This window comes from Martes martes (assembly GCF_963455335.1).
Source record: "Martes martes genome assembly, chromosome: 8".
Lineage (NCBI taxonomy): Eukaryota > Metazoa > Chordata > Mammalia > Carnivora > Mustelidae > Martes > Martes martes.
In genome coordinates, this window is record NC_137895.1 from 5180694 (window position 1) to 5197813 (window position 17120).

The following is a 17120-nucleotide window of genomic DNA, read 5'->3' on the forward strand; positions in this document are numbered from 1 at the left end:
CCTCTAAACCCGATCACCTGTGAATCAGGAGGGGAAGGGAGCGGGTGGATGAGGGCAGAGCGGAAGGGAGACCACCTGAGACCTTCTCACACTGCGGACGCCAACTCCAAGGGCTCTTGATGTCATTCCCTGCGGGATGTCTTCCCAAGCCCCACCAGCTGGTCTGGCAGAGATGGCCTGGCCCACACCAGCCCCCTACCACAAAACCCCTCCCCAGATCCAAGGCCATCACACTGTGATAACATCATGGGCTCTGTCCTCCATGGGGACCCGGAGCTGGGAATGCAGGGGAGATGCCCAGCAGCAGGCTCAGGGTGCCCACCTCAGCCCTCCCCTGCCAGCCCCGCCCCATGCCCCCCATGCCTTGTCCTGGCTGGTTCCCGCCCCACATCGGGTACTGGGACAGCCACGGTCAACCCTCCTCCAGGGACTTATACTTTGCAAAACATAGGCAGCAGGTGCCAAGCCTCACCACAGAGAGAGCAAGGGTCCCCCCCAGGGCAGACTGGGAGTCCGCAAAGATTTCTCCTTCGGGATGTCTGGGCAGGTTTCTCCGCCACCATTGTGAGGGCCTGAGCCACGGTTCCTCTGGCGAGTAACTGACTTAACTTCCCCAAGGGGCTCCGGGGCTTGGTTTTGGAGCCACGCCCGTCAGCCTGAGGGGCGGGCTGGCAGTAGCTGACTGTGGGCAGGCTGGGGCCTCTGGCCATCCACCCTGAGCCCCGAGAGTCCTTTCTGGTCCCAAGGTCAGGCCCTGAGCCCGAGGAAGGGTCAGCAGCACCGGGCCCTCAGTGGCTCCCGCGGGTGCCCTCAGAGATGGAAATCTGAGCACCTTCCATGCCTGGCCCCGTGGGAAGGTGAGCTGCCCTGGGTGGGGGGGAGTGGGGAGGGGAGCTCGTACCCATGCGGACGGAACCGTCTCTCCCAGGACGCTGCAGGCTCCCCAGATCCCTCCCAGAAATAACACTTGTTCATATAAACTGAGCGAGGCCGGGGGTTGGCTCAAAACTGATCCATGCGCGCCTGCTGAATCCAAAGATGCTCAGACGGACACGGGAGTGGGGGTGGGGGGGGGCACAGGCATCGGACGGCAGCTGGCCGGGGGCTGGGGCAGGGCCCTCTGGGGCCTCCTGGCTGGTGCGCAGGCAGGCTCTGAGAAGCGGCTTCTGGGATTAATTCGGGGCTCCACGGGGCGCGCTGTCCGTGCTTTCTTTCAGCTTGTGCTTTTGAAACACGCTGTAGAGGACCCGCAGCGTGCTCTTGGTGTCTTTGTTCACAATGTCTGCGGGTCGGAGGAGAGCGGGACAGCCGGTCAGGCCTCGGCCGGGGCGAGGAAGGGGGTGACCACCGTCCCACTTTGTCCGGGACCGAGGGGTCTCCTGGGACAGGGGACGTCAGAGGTAAACCCGGGGGTCAAGCGGGACTGTTGGTCAGGCTAGGCCTGAGTCCCGGGATACTTCCCAGGGCCCTGCCTCCCACCTACTCCCACCCCGTCCTCCCCTGTATATGCGGTGCCCCCCACATATAATTCCTCAAGGTCTTGTCCGTCTGGACAGCCTACCCCAGGTCCCCAGGCCCCTCCTCCAGTGGGGTGGGTGGAAACTGTGGGCGCAGCCTCCCCCCTCAGGGGAACCCCCCGGCCGAGCAAGACCACTGCCCCGACAGAGGCGTCCCCCGACTCCGCAGCTCCCACGGGCACCACACGCTCACCTTTGGGGTCGATGGGGTAGTTGAGCAGACCCTCGTCCTTCAGCAACTCCAGGGCCAGGGTGACATTGTGCAGCTGTGATAAGACCCCACCAGATGTTAGTCCCAACCCAGGCCCGGGTCCCCAACTCCCAGGCCCGCCCATCACTCATCGTGTGCCTCACTCTTCAAGGAGACAATCTCTAGTGGGGAAGGCAGGTATGGAGAGGGGCATCTGGTCTGGAAGTCAGGGAAGTCTTCCTGGAGGAGGTGATGCCTAGAGGTAAGTCTTGCCGGGTGAGGGGACTCAGCCAGGGGAAAGAACACAGGGTTATCCTGGCCTCTTCTGATGCAGCCCCAGCACCGTGGGCAACGGAGTCCCCGTTGGAAACAGCTGAGTTCCAGGGGCAAAGCACAGCTGGGGAGAGCATGGCCAAGGAGCTCACCCAAGCTTACAAGACGGAAAGTGGCGGAACCAGGTCTGTCTCACTCCGATGTCGGAGCAAAGCGGGCTGGAGGCTGCAGCAGCCGTCCCCTGTCTAGGTGCACATGGGTTCAGGCCCCTGCCCGGTCATGAGGTAACCTCCAGGAAGTCGCTTGGCACCCCCCGGGCCTACCTCGCTCACCTGCAGAGTAGAGTCACCACCATCTGCCCTCTGTCCTGATCCGGGGTGCTGGGTGGGGGCCCGGGGGAGCCCGGACAGCCCTCGGCTTGGAGCCCATACTCTGTTAGCAGAGTTTGCCCTATTCATGGCTAGTTTCTCCCTGGTGCCCCAAAGCAATCAAAAAGACCCTGTCCTCTGCCTGGAGGCAATGGCCCATTGCGGGGGCAAAGCTATTGGACCCCAGGATCCACCTGTCCTGGAGCGTCTGGGAGGACCAGTGTTTCGGAAACACTTTGTCCACTCGCTTAGTTAAAATACATTTACTGAGCATCTATTATGGCTGGAGGTTCAGCAGGGGCCAAACCAGACCCCTCCCCGCCTTCATGGAGTCGATGCCTCTCGACGCTACGAAAACCATCACACTCGCTTCTGGGCGTCAAGCCCATGCCTGACCTGAGCCCGGGGGAGCCGCCGCAAGCCCCAGAGATGTCTCAGCACACTCCCCGCCCAGGTGTCACTTCCCTTCCGTGCACGGCTTGAGGTTATAGAAGTAAAACCAGCACCTTGCGCGGAGCTGAGGGAAGGCTGTCATCCAGGAGCGTGCACTCAGATCCTCCCAGGGAGAAATAATTGAATGTGGGAGGAAGCCCACGATTCCCGGGGCCGGTGTTATGATTTCCACCGAGCAGACGGTCACCTCCCTCCCTCTGTCCCTCGCTTGTCTTCCCGGAAGGAATGACAGTGTCACATAAACACCAGTAGCAAGGAAGGTCTGATAATGAGACATCCAATCTCGAGGGGCACTCTGCCGAGATAATGATTCCTCGGTGTCCCACCGGCGGACAGCGCGGCGGTCCCCGCCCCCTTCAGCTAATGACCTCCTCTGCATTTTGATCATTCACCCCGTGGCTGAGACTGCCCATAGTCCCCTATAAAAATTCATTCTTGGGGTCTGAACGAAGAGGCTGCTCCTCTCCCCCTGGAGGTAAGCGGCTCAGATTGGGAAGCTGGTTCTAAAATCCATGGCTGGAGTGGACTCATGGCCCCCAGGGACATCGGGAGTCCGAACGCTTGTCCCTGGCTTGTCGCTGGGGTTGCGAGCCTGCCAAATATTGGGCAGAGGCTTTGAAGTCCTGTGAAGCCCAACCCCTGAGTAACCAAGAGGGGACACCTGTGCTGTTCTGGGTCCTGGTTCTGAGCCCCTCCCCCAGGCTCCCAGGCCTCCGTGTGGCCCGAGCTGCTCCATTGTCCTGCTTTCTCTCCCGCCTCCGTGTCTCCGTGTTCTGCCTTCTGTCTGCAGGCTCCCCTCCACCGCCTAGGCTGGGCTCCGACCCTCTTGGGCCCTCCCACTGGCCCAGCTTCAGGCCAACCCCTTCCCAGCTGGAGAGAGGCTCACACTCCTCTGTCTCCCGTGGGGCTCACTCTGACTCCCTAGGACAAAATGGGGAGGGGGCCCTGGCACCAGAGGCTGGCAAGCCCGGGCGCCAGGGCCACAGGGCGAGAGGGAAGTGATGTCATGCCAGCTGTGTTCGGCGTAGTCGCCTGTGTCTCTGCCATCCCCATGAGGAAACCACGCTGGGCTTGCAGCTGGTCCCAGGATGGTGGCGGGATGGTCCCGCGGCACAAAGCTGGACCGCCCCAGCTGAACCCAGCCGAGCCTGGACCAGCCAAACCCAGCCCACCCGCAGCTCTGTGGGAACGCACGACCGAGGTGTTACGTGAGCTGCCCGTCGTCCAGGTGGCTTGTCACACGGCATTTCTGTGGCAGTAGCTGACTGACAGTCCCGGAGACCCCCGTGAGTGCTAACCGCTGTCCCTGCTGCTACCACTGGAAACACAAATGCTACAGGGCTCCAGTCTCTCGGCTCCTCATCCCAGGTCCGAGCTCTGGAGAACCAGAGCCCTGAATCAATCTTCACGTCAAGGCCACCTGTGCCTCCTGGGAAGGGAGAGGCCACGCCCACGAAGGATTGCATCTCCGGGGCTCAAGGGCCAGAACAGCGGGCCAAGGGTCAGAGGGCCGGTCCCTGTGTCGGGACCGCCACCGAGCAGCAGCATGGTCCCGAGCGGGTGCCGGAGCCTCTCAGGGCCTCCGCTTTCCCCTCTGCAAAATGGACACGCAACCTGGCTCAGCAGGTTGGAACAAAGTAGGAGGCAGGGGAGGCGGAGGAACTGTCTGGGCAGAGACCTGGAGACGCGAGAGGACCAGGCCTGTGAAGGCTGTGGTCAGGAGTCCGTGGGACACCGACAGACAAGGCTGTGGATGTGAGGGGGAGGGGCCTGGATGAAGGGCCCCGGGGTGGGAGGCAGCAAAGCCAGGACAGAGCCTCACACCCCAGAGGCAGGCCACCGGTCTGACCCATCCCCAGGACCTCGGATCTCACCCTCCCCAGGGACATAGGCAGGACAAAGGGGAGAGACATCATTTCTTCTCCCACAAATGGCCCCAAAGCTGGCTGGGAACTGGCCCTCAGCCCTGCTCCGTGTTCCTGTTCTGTAGAAAGAGCCACTGCTGTGGAGAGATGAAGGGGATGCTTCCCAGTGGGCCCGAGGGACAGAGCTGTCCCCTGGAGGGGACAGAGCTAAGCAGGCCACCTGGGGTCCAAGCAGGGCGCCTCCCGCCCAGTGCTCCAGCCCATCTCAGCCACCCCTCCAGCGTCACCTCCAGTAGGGCTGATGCCCACGAAGACTCCAGGCCGATCCCCTGAGCAGACCGGGGTCCCCGGGACCACCTGCCCTTGAGGCTTCCCCTCCGTGACCCTCCAGACCCCGTGTGTGTGGTCTGAGGGGTGGCGGGGCAGGGACAGTGAGCCTCGGGGAAGCCGGGAAGCCGGAGGGGCAGGCCTGAGCTGGTGGAGCGGGGACGGGATGGAGGCTTCTTGTTCCTCTGCCACATCTGCCCTGATGTGGGGCCACTGACACGGGACGGGGCGGCCCCTCACCTACAGAACAGTCAGAATCCCCTGCCCTTGCTGGCAGGTGGATGTCGCTTGTGGAAAGGGCCTTCCCGGCAGGGGAACAGCCCGTGTGAGAGCCCGAGGGGGCAGAGCGCGAGGAGCGCGAGCACGGTGGTGCCCCGTGGGATGGCTGGGGAGGCTGGCGGGCTGACGAGCGGAGCAGGGGAGCAGGAGGCCGCCAGGCGGGGGCTGTGCATGGGGACGCAGGCTCACCTGTCACTGCCACCAGCATTGCCATCCTCTCCCCCACTTCCCCGGGTCAGGACCCAGACCCTCCTGCCTGGCTGTTGCAGCCGTCCCCCAAGCAGCCTGCCAGCCTGCAGGGGCCACATGGGGACTCCAGACTCCTGTGAAGCCAGACCCCTGCCAGGCCCTGGCCCACCCCTGCAGCGGCGCAAACCACAGAGGGACGCCACCCTGGGACTTCCATGCTTTTGTCCACACTGAGCCTTTGCTGATGCTGCTCCCTTCCTCTGCAAACCAAACCCTGACCAACAACACATGTCACCCTTTACACCATGCCCTTCCTGACCCCTTCAGATCACAGCAACCACTCCTTCCTTCGGGTCCTCAACTTACCCACCCATCCCGAACCAACACTCTTCACTGTGGCCCTGGGGAACCATACATCACTGGGAGTACCGTGGGGACAGACTGAGAGGCCCTCAAAAACAGGAGCTGTGTGGGGTTGTCTTTGTGGCCCATATGGCACAGCTTGATGCCAAGAAGGATCTCAAGAAAAGGAGGATCAGGTGCAGAGGCAGGTGGGGGCTGGATAGGTAGATGGACGAACAGGCAGGTAAGTGGGTAGATGGACAGGTGGGCAGGCAGGGGAATGGATGGGTGAACTGGGTGGATGGGCAAATAGGCAAGTCAATGGATAGGTGTGAGAATGGATGGACGGATGGGTGGATGGATGGGTGGGTGGATGGGTGGATGGATGGATGGGTGGATGGATGGATGGATGGACAGATGGGTGGATGGACGGACGGGTGGATGGACGGATGGGTGGATGGATGGGTGGGTGGATGGATGGGTGGATGGATGGATGGATGGATGGACAGACGGGTGGGTGGATGGATGGATGGGTGGATGGATGGATGGGTAGACGGACGGGTGGATGGACGGACGGGTGGATGGACGGATGGGTGGATGGATGGGTGGGTGGATGGATGGATGGGTGGGTGGATGGATGGGTGGATGGGTGGGTGGATGGACGGATGGGTGGATGGATGGGTGGGTGGATGGGTGGATGGATGGATGGGTGGATGGATGGGTGGACGGGTGGACAGACGGGTGGATGGACGGACGGGTGGATGGACAGATGGGTGGATGGATGGGTGGGTGGATGGATGGATGGGTGGGTGGATGGATGGGTGGACGGGTGGGTGGATGGACGGATGGGTGGATGGATGGATGGGTGGATGGATGGATGGATGGGTGGATGGATGGTTGGGTGGATGGATGGGTAGATGGACGGGTGGATGGACGGACGGGTGGGTGGATGGATGGATGGGTGGATGGATGGGTGGGTGGATGGATGGATGGGTGGGTGGATGGATGGGTGGACGGGTGGGTGGGTGGACGGATGGGTGGATGGATGGATGGGTGGATGGATGGATGGATGGGTGGATGGATGGATGGGTGGATGGATGGGTAGATGGACGGGTGGATGGACGGACGGGTGGATGGACAGATGGGTGGATGGATGGGTGGGTGGATGGATGGGTGGGTGGGTGGATGGATGGGTGGACGGGTGGGTGGGTGGATGGGTGGGTGGATGGATGGATGGGTGGATGGATGGGTGGGTGGGTGGATGGGTGGATGGATGGGTGGGTGGATGGGTGGGTGGATGGGTGGATGGATGGATGGGTGGACAGACGGGTGGATGGACAGACGGGTGGATGGACGGATGGGTGGATGGATGGGTGGGTGGATGGATGGATGGGTGGATGGATGGATGGATGGGTGGATGGATGGTTGGGTGGATGGATGGGTAGATGGACGGGTGGATGGACGGACGGGTGGGTGGATGGATGGATGGGTGGATGGATGGGTGGGTGGATGGATGGATGGGTGGGTGGATGGATGGGTGGACGGGTGGGTGGGTGGACGGATGGGTGGATGGATGGATGGGTGGATGGATGGATGGATGGGTGGATGGATGGATGGGTGGATGGATGGGTAGATGGACGGGTGGATGGACGGACGGGTGGATGGACAGATGGGTGGATGGATGGATGGGTGGATGGATGGGTGGGTGGGTGGATGGATGGGTGGACGGGTGGGTGGGTGGATGGGTGGGTGGATGGATGGATGGGTGGATGGATGGGTGGGTGGGTGGATGGGTGGATGGATGGGTGGGTGGATGGGTGGATGGATGGATGGGTGGACGGATGGATGGGTGGATGGATGGGTGGACGGGTGGGTGGATGGACGGGTGGGTGGATGGGTGGATGGATGGATGGGTGGATGGATGGATGGGTGGATGGACAGGTGGATGGATGGACGGGTGGATGGATGGATGGGTGGATGGATGGATGGGTGGATGGATGGATGGGTGGATGGATGGGTGGATGGATGGGTGGATGGATGGGTAGACAGACGGGTGGATGGACGGACGGGTGGATGGACGGATGGGTGGATGGACGGATGGGTGGGTGGATGGATGGATGGGTGGGTGGATGGATGGGTGGACGGGTGGGTGGATGGACGGATGGGTGGATGGATGGATGGGTGGATGGACAGGTGGATGGATGGATGGGTGGATGGATGGATGGGTGGATGGATGGATGGGTGGATGGATGGATGGGTGGATGGATGGGTAGATGGACGGGTGGATGGACGGACGGGTGGATGGACAGATGGGTGGATGGATGGGTGGGTGGGTGGATGGATGGGTGGACGGGTGGGTGGGTGGATGGGTGGGTGGATGGATGGATGGGTGGGTGGATGGATGGGTGGACGGGTGGGTGGGTGGATGGGTGGGTAGATTATATGAATAACCAAACTTCCCCTCCACCCTTCACTTCACCTGGAAGTGAATAAGGACATTGGTATTGCCACCTGCACAAGTCTATCCGCTCAGGAGTAGACCATCAAGGCAACCTCTGGAGAACTTACCATTTCTGCAGGAGAGGCGGGAGTGAGGTAGAATTCCTTCAGGTGCAGGAAGAAGCCTTCCAGTTGTCCAATCAGCAGGAGTAAGAAGACCCCGTCTGCAAACTGCAGAGGAGAGCCTTGGAGGCAGATGGCCTGCGGCCCCCACTCTGCCTCCCGCAGGCTGTGTAGCGCCCCCCTCTGAGTCTCAGCGGCCTTTCTGAGACTTAAGGATGACATCCCCGACCTTGCAGTGTGTCATAAACATTGGCAGCAGCAGGTAGGAAACACTCACAGGCCACCTGGCACAGGGCACGTGCTCAATAAAATAAGCTCTTTATACATTATCGGTGAAATAGCCAAACACCGCTTTTTAAACCACGTACTGTTCCGTGAGCTGCAGGAGCGCAGGAGGAAACAGGGTTGAGGGTAAAATTCCTCCTCCGGGAAAGGCAGGGAGCAGCACACGGGCTCGTTTTGCTGGCTGCCACATTCATACTTCTGCCTGTTCGGTCTGTGCGTTCAGAGATAAAGCCGCCCGCCCGCCATCGGCGTAACATATTCTAGCATAATCCTACCCGATCTCTTCAAAGATACAAAACACAAGATTGGGTATTGGAGGGAACACCTCCACTTGAAGTCCTTAATAGAATTTCCTCATATTGGGTCTGTTCCGACATTACTACTTCGGTCTGAAAGCTTTTCTGCTGATAATCCCTGAAAATACCCCCGAAATACCAGGGACCTCAACTTCTCCCCTTGTCCGATAGTCTCTCTACACGGTCCTCCCACATATCATTATTTTCCAAAAGTCTTTTCTTCACCAAGAGAGAAATAAGGACGAGAAGCAGGTAAAATCAAAACCTATGGGATCGTCCTATGTACACCCACATAAAATACAATAAAACCCCAAATTTATCATCTATGGCATGTCCACAGTGTCCCAGGTCCTGTGATCAACACCAGAGGCGTTCCTGCTTCCAATTCTATGAGCCTGGTCTCTTGAAATTCCTTTTAAAAGAAGAGGAGCCCGAGGTTCCTAGAAATCCAACCCAAAGCCGTGCAGATAACATGACGGAGGTGTCCTTGAAGCCCAGGGGCCACACGTGTCCATCTGGTATCCATAGGTCCAGAGCCTGGTGTCGCTAGCCCGCCACCTCCCTGCACCCCATCACACACAGACTTCTGGGGCCACCACGGCACGTGCTGCTGTGGACAATCTGTGGTCTCCGCCCCCTGGATTCGAACTCCAGACCCTCTGCTCTGTTGCTGGGCGACCTCACGTGAGTTCATCAACATCTCTGTGTCTGAGTGTCCTCATCTATAAAATGGGGGAGTATGTGCTCCCCCCGCAGGGACTATCGGGAGGATTCAGGGAGGACCTGGATGTAAAGCACTTTGTGCTGCACCTGACACATAGTGAGGGCTTTAATGCTTTCAGATACCTGGGACCCAGTTCCTCGCTGGCTAATGCCGGGGTGTGTCTGAGAAGCCAGTCAGCTCTGGCTAAGGTCGCCGTACGCCACTTAGCCCACCGGGGAACCAGACCTGCCTCCCACCTCCCTCCCCTACGGCCACCATGCTGCACGGGCAGAAACCAGGGGGTCTACACCGCGTCTACGCTGCCAACATCTAAGCCCACGTGGCCGGTGGACGTGGCCAGTGGCCAGCAGGCTCCACTGCCCCCTAAGCCCTGGGCTGATGACGATCAGCCTCTCCGATCCCCTCTGTGCAGAGGGAACATTACAGGTGCACGGTCTCCTCCTGGAAGGCCACGGCCCCCTGCGCCACGCTGACTGGGTAAGATTCTGGTCCTGCCTCACGGCGGGACTTGGTGTAAGGCAGCCACGGTGGCCTGGGCAGCTGGGGGGCCCACAGGGGCAGGGCTGTAAGTGCCTCGCACGTGACGTTGTGAGCAAATGCAGTCACACGAGGGGAGCTCCAACCGCAGAGGGAAACCCACAGTCCCTGTTTCATGAGGTCCCCACAGTGTCCCTCCCAGCAACACCCACCCCCCATTGCAGAGAAGGACTCCATGGCTCTGAGAGGTGACACATCCTGGGCCACACAGGGGCGGGCCCCGGCTCCCACGGCCCCGCAGGAACTTCTCCCCCACCTGCACCCCACGGCCCTTCCCCACCTGGGGGCTCCCACAGCTGAGTCCCTACCTGGGTGTCTAAGTTCTGCACAGACAGGCCCAGGCGGTCCAGCTTCTGGTTGACGAAGTTCACAATGGCCTACCCGGGGGAGAGCAAGGACCGAAGCCCAGGGCTCGGGTTTGCCGCCTTCCCGCTCGGAAGGGCACGGGAAACCCCCAGCGTGGGGTCCGAAGCATGGGAGGGGAGGCACGGGGGCTCGCTCCCTCCCCTTCACCCCCCCAGGACTCAGGGCGGACGGACGGGCGGGAGGGCGACCAGGAGCTTTGATCTCTTGTACCTCTTTCACTGCGTTCACTTTCTCCGGGGCCAGCTTAAATAATTCATCAAAGACGTCTTCTGCAGGCAGAGCCAATAAACACCTCATTACCATGCTGTTATCTTTGTGCCAAACCGGGGCCATATTTCCATACAAGTTTCTCAGGGTCCCCAGTCCGGAGGGAGCTGTAGTTCTCCCTCTGGCTTCTTCTTCTTCTTCTTTTTTTTTTTTTTTTTTAAGATTTTATTATTTATTTGACAGAGAGAGACACAGTGAGAGAGGGAACACAAGCAGGGGGAGTGGGAGAGGGAGAAGCAGGCCTCCCGCAGAGCAGAGAGCTCCATGCGGGGCTCGATCCCAAGACCCTGGGACCATGACCCGAGCTGAAGGCAGATGCTCAACTACTGAGCCACCCAGATGCCCCTACCTCTGGCTTCTTGAATTTAAAAAACGGGCCTGGGTCTGTCTGGGTCAGCGTTCCCCACTGCATGGCCCAGAGGAACCGCTGCCCCTCTCTGGGCCTTGGTGTCCTGTCTACAAGGCGTGGGTGTCATCCGCTACAAGGCAGGGTCTTTTGCAGAGAGGAAATCTGGGGCCACGTAACACACTTGGCCCGGTGGCTGGGCACACACAGTAGGGCTTCGCGAACGGGCCCCATTTCTGTCGTGGATGCCTAAGGCTTCTGCTTGGCCACCACCCTGTCCTCTGGGAAGCTGCCCCCCCCCCACTCCTCCCGGTCCCCTGCTCGGCCCACAGGACCACGGAGCGACCACAGGTGGCTGAGCGGGCCCACACGGACACTCGGCCCATAGGTCTCCCCCCCCAGCACTTCTGGATTGGCAGAATGAGGACATCGAGCCCTGCATCGCGCAAAGGCCAGCGCCCTCAGCAGCTGAGTCATGCCTGCGAGGCTCGGGAACAAAGGAGGCATCTCGGCAACTCAGCAGCTCAGGCCCCGTCCCGCCTCAGACGCCCGAGTCCTCAGGGGGGGCGTGCCCTTTTCCCACCAGCCGGCTTCCTCGTATTTGCAGCCCACACGTCTCCCTGGGGGAGACCCGTCCTCGCCCGGGCTGGCTAGCGGAAATCACCTTCAGGCTCTGCTACTCAGCAGCTGGGCAACCCTGAGCAAGTCACTTCACCTCTCGGTGCCTCAGTTCCCTCGTTAGCAAAAGGGGAGAGGCAGCACCAGATAGCAGCATGGCCTTTCAAACGCACCCACAAATATGGTGGAAACCCCAGCGGTTCCCTCCAGGCCCCGAGGCCCGTGCTCCGGGGAACCGTGTCCCCAAAGGAGCCAGGAGATTAAAGGCAAGTGGGTGCTCGGGTGACAGGAGCCAGAACAGCGTGAGTGTGCTGGAAAGGGTGGTGAGGAGGTCCCGCTCTGCGTCCCTGCCCCTCACTGCGCGACCCGCCCTCATGCTGGTCCCCGACTAACTCTGATCGCTGAGCAACAGCCCCGGCCATCCTCACGCTGCCCTACACACACACACACACACACACACACACACACCAGCCTCCCTGCACCTCCCCTCTCCTTCCCTCCCCTACGCATCCTCCCTCAACCTGTTCCCTGTTCCCCTCGTGGGCCATTATTTCCACCTCTGCAGGTGGGCTGCCCCTCACGGAACCCCCTGCCCAGACAGCCGAGTGTCCTAAGTGGGGAGGGCTTAGGAAGGAAGATCATGTTAGGAAGCAGGGATGATGGACAGACTGGTGGGTGGGTGGATAGTCAGAGGGGTTGGTGGGCGGGTGGGTAGTTGGATGGACAGTTGAACGATGGGTGGACTGGTGGGGGGGTGGGTGAGCGGATGGGTGGGTGGATGGATAGATGGGTGGGTGGATGGACAGATGAACAGCCGACCAGGCCAACTGACTGCAGAATGAATGAATGAGGGACGCCTGGGTGGCCCAGTATGTTGAGCAGCTGCCTTCAGCTCAGGTCATGACTTCAGGGTCTTGGGATCAAGTCCTGCATCGGGCTCCCTGCTGAGCAGGGAGCCTGCTTCCCCACCCCCCGCCCCACCTGCCTCTCTGCCTACTTGTGATCTCTTTCTGTCAAATAAAGAAATAAAATCTTTTTTAAAAATTAAAAAAAAAAAGAAAAAAGAAAAACACCATACTGATTAAAACATAGGGAACAAATAAAATATCCACGAGTTCTGGGGAAGCTGGGTGTCTCAGTCAGTTAAGCATCTGACTCTTGATTTTGGCTCAGGTCATGATCTCAGGGTCGTGATCTCAGGGTCATGATCTCAGGCTTATGAGATTGAGCCCCATACTGGGCTCTGCACTGGGTACAGAACCTGCTTAAGATTCTCTCTCCTCACTCTCTCTCTAAAAAAAAAAGAAAAAAAGAAAAAAAAAATCCACAAGTGCACATCAGTACCAAAAAAAAAAAAAACAACAACAACAGAGAAAAAATTAAAAGAAACAATTATTAAAAAAAAAGACTGAAAGCAAAAAGGAATGGCCGGACCAATGCAGCTATGGATGGGTGAAGAGGTCTGTCACAAAAGCCGCAGCCACGGTCCCAGACCAGCCACGATGAGGCCCCCACAGCGTGCTAAGCGCATTCACAAATTCTTTCAACCCTCATCACCAGCCCAAGAGGTGGGTGCCGTCATTAATCCCACTTCACAGATGAGAAAGCTGAGGCACAGACAGGCTCAGACCCTTGCCCAAGTTCACCCCGCTGCTGAGAGGAAGCATCAGAGCCCAGGCCATCCGGGTGTAACAGCCCCGCCACCAGACTGCTGGGATTCTAAATCCCCCACGCGAGCGATATCTGGAGAGGAAAGAGCCAGATCCATGGACAGACTGACAGGCAGGAGGAGGGACAAATGGACCAGAAGAGTCCTCGAGGTACACACAGCGGGATGCAAAGGGGGTGATACCGCCCAGCAAGGCACCCCTTGTCGCCACGTCTGCGTCCACACGCACCCGAGAGCAAAAGATCTCCTTAAGCCACCGTTGTACTCACTTGCGGGTTGGTCCTTGTCTGTGCTAAAGGGAGGTTGTAGGGGGAGGAAGGCAAAGAAATGGTTAAAAAAATACCGTCTTCAGACCTAGAGTTTCTTCCTACGACAAGACTTGGCACGGGGAGAGCGGACCACAGAGCTGGCAGGCTCTGTCTTCCCTGGCAGCTTCGTAAGCGGGCAGGGAGGGCCCTCGTGCAGAGCAAACGGCCGGAAAGAGGCCCGCACCTTCCCCGGAGGTTTCCACACCGAGCTATGTCTGGGTTTTGTCATTTCTGTGGTTGTCATTTTAGTTGGGGCAGGAGGCGTTACACGTGCAACCAGACACACAAATTGTAAGTTTATTGCGGGTGCGTTTTTACCGATCCCCTGTGGGATCAGCACCCGGGTGGGATGCAGACACTTCCTAGCACCCCCCGTGCTCTCCCCGCTCAAACCAGGATTACCGCTGCTCTGGTCCCTCCCACCGTGCATGCGTTTGGCCTGTTCTGGGAGTCCGTGTCCGTGAAATCACCCAGGACACCCTCTTCTGGGTCTGGCTTCTTTCACTCTGCGTTTCTTGTTTTGAACGGTTTTCCTTTGTCTTTGGTTCAATTTTCCAGTCCCGCCCTTTAGAAGCAATGTTCTGGGCCCAAAGCAGGCCGAGTGGTCGCGGGGGAGCCAACTGCCCCCCACCCCATGCCTGTGGCCCCCAGCAGAGGACGGGGCCGTGCAGGGCAGAGCAGGCAGCCTCAAGTAAAGACCCGGAGCTCATCAGCATGAACCAGGGGGCCGGAGGGAGAGATGCCCCCGGGCGCCCGAGACGCCAGGGGAGCCGTCACAGAGTTCCGAGCTCCTAAAGGCGCCGAGAAAGATGACTGTAGGACCACAAGTGGGGCAGGAATGTGATATCGTGAACAGACGACACCTTCCCACTCAAGTTCCTGAAGCTTTGGCTTCGGAGAGGGAGCCGGGTCACCGCCGCTGAGCAGCGGGGTGACTGGGAGGTCACTCAGCCTCACTGGGTCAGAGGGCAGCCCTGGGGAGGGGGAAACGGGCCTGTGTGCGCAGACCCCCTGGCACGAGGGGCCTCCTCCTGACCTTCGCCCTGCTCGGCACACATGCTTGGGTCGCAGCGGACCCTGGCCATCAACTTGCTGTTGGTTTCAGTACCTCCCACTCCCCACGGGAGCCCCAGACTGGGGGGACCCCAGGGTTGGAGGGAGTCCACGTGGGGGAAGGCCCCCTTGCACACATTGCCTGTAACCTTCACGAGTGAGCTGGATTCCTTGGGGCTGCTCGGGCCACCACAGTCTTCATGGCTGGAGGAGGTCCCTGAGTTTTTTTCAGAGGCGCTGAGGCTCAACCCGGTGGGAGGTGACTTGTGGGAGGTCACACAGCTCGTATCCCCCCGAGGGGAAGCCAAGCCCAGGTGGGGCTGCGTGCCAAGCCTGTGAGCTACGGAGAACCGACTCCCCTAGCCGGGCTCTGTGAGGGTCAAACGGGTCCCAGGAGCTACACAGCCCACTGGGCGCTCAGCAAATGTCAGACCCACTCTCACTCCAAGAGGCTCACTCTCAGACCGCCCCAGAAAGGCCCGGCCAGCCCGGCCTGGGAGAGCCCTTACCTCCAGGAGGACAGAGGGAAGGGCTCACTGGCAGAGCATTCTGCTCGCCCAGACAGACGGAAGGTAAACAGGTGGACAGCTGGCTGACATGGGCACTCAAGGACGGAGCCTCCCACCCCGCACACAGTAGGTGCTCAATAAATGCTGGTGGTATGAGGGAATGTTTGGTGCGCTTGTCTCTGGGCACTGGGAGGCCGGAGGGGTTCGGACCCCTGCTATAATGCTGTAGCATCTCCCTGCCGTGGGTGATCCCCTCACCCATATCCAGCACGTGTGCACCAGGCGAGGGGGAACCAACATGGCATCGAGGTCCTCTGCCCCCAGTTCTGGACTCCTCCTGGCCCGCAACGGCTATGGTGTGACCTCAGGACAGGGATCGGCCCCTTTTCTAAGCCCGACTCTGCCTGTTTTGTTGGGTTGTGCAGAGGACGAAATGAGCCGGCAGGGGTGGGCTTGCCTACAGCCCATGAGGGGCCCTGCCCTGTGAGGCCCAGAGAGACGCAAGGGCGCCCAGCAGGGCTGAGGGGACAGCAAGGCCCTCTGGGGCTGAGACAAAGCTAGAGAGGTATGAGGGCCCCTCCCACAAAGGTCAGGTGGATCAGACCCCGGCCCCAGGCCCCACTGCCCATTCCCAAAAAAACGTAACCTGGCCTCCACTGTGGGCCCCGGTTCTCCCCTCACCTGCAGTCAGTGAGCTGTTCCACTGACTTCTCTGACTTCAGACCGCTTCTGGTGCTCTAAGAAAGAAAAAAGGGGAAGAAATGGAGTAATCCCAGAAAACTCAGGGACCCACTCCAGCCATGAAGACTGTAGTGGCCCGAGCAGCCCCAAGGAATCCAGCTCACTCTGCCTCCTCTCCTCCTAAGGGTGGTTCCTGGAAGCTCTCATCACTGTGGCCTGGCTCATTTGTCTTTCTTTCTTATAAGCCTTGAACCCCATGAGGATGAGAACAATGTCTGTCTTGTTCCCTAGGTATCCCCAGAGTCTCACCCAGTGCCTGGCTCATAGGGAGTCAATGAACGTGAGTAGATCTGAATAATGAATGAATGATCCCAGATGGATGGGTGAATGGACAGATGGATGGATGGATGGATGGATGGTTGGATGGATGGTGGATGGATGGTGGATCAATGGATGGATAGACGGATGGATGGTGGATGGATGGATTGTGGATGGGTGGGTGGATGGTGGATGGATGGTGGATCAATGGATGGATAGACGGATGGATGGTGGATGGATGGATTGTGGATGGGTGGGTGGATGGTGGATGGATGGATGGTCGGATGGTGGATGGATGGATAGACGGATGGATGGATGGATGGATGGTGGATGGGTGGGTGGATGGTGGATGGTGGATGGATGGACGGGTAGAACTGTGGGTAGATGGGTGGGTGGACAGGTGGGTACATGGATTGATGAATGAGTGAATGAGAAAGTGAAGGAGTAAAGGAATAAAGTCCCCTCTGATTTATATAAGAAATATGAACAAAGTCATGATGCTATTTAATAGAGAATTTTAATCAATGGTTTTGAAAAAAGAATGATTTCACCCAAATGAAAGGTAAGCTCCAAGACAGGAAGGGCCATTGCTCACCAGGTACTCAGAAGTTGGGGGAGGGAGTGTGGTGCTCAAAGTCTGCCTGAGGGAGAAGCCGCGGTTCCGGGGACATGACCTCAGCGCCAGTTGTGAGTGTGCTAGAGCAAGGGGGCGCCGTGGGTGGAGAAACCCCAGAAGGCTCCCTTGCACGGTCAACAGCCCTCCATAGTGACCAAGGGA

At 59.4% G+C, this 17120-nt stretch overlaps 1 protein-coding gene across 1 annotated transcript in view; it reads right to left on the reverse strand.

Annotated features, from left to right (window-relative positions):
• Nucleotides 1-999: 999 nt before the first annotated feature.
• PARVG (parvin gamma) overlaps nt 1000-17120 on the reverse strand; it is a 23768-nt gene continuing 7647 nt past the window's right edge. Inside the window, exons 7-13 of the mRNA XM_080811849.1 lie at nt 16025-16080; nt 13743-13765; nt 10784-10842; nt 10516-10584; nt 8372-8473; nt 1711-1783; nt 1000-1282 (exon numbers count right to left, since the gene is read on the reverse strand). Of these exons, the coding sequence (XP_080667975.1) occupies nt 1173-1282; nt 1711-1783; nt 8372-8473; nt 10516-10584; nt 10784-10842; nt 13743-13765; nt 16025-16080 (492 nt within the window). The 3' untranslated portion in view covers nt 1000-1172. The remainder of the gene's footprint in view (nt 1283-1710; nt 1784-8371; nt 8474-10515; nt 10585-10783; nt 10843-13742; nt 13766-16024; nt 16081-17120) is intronic.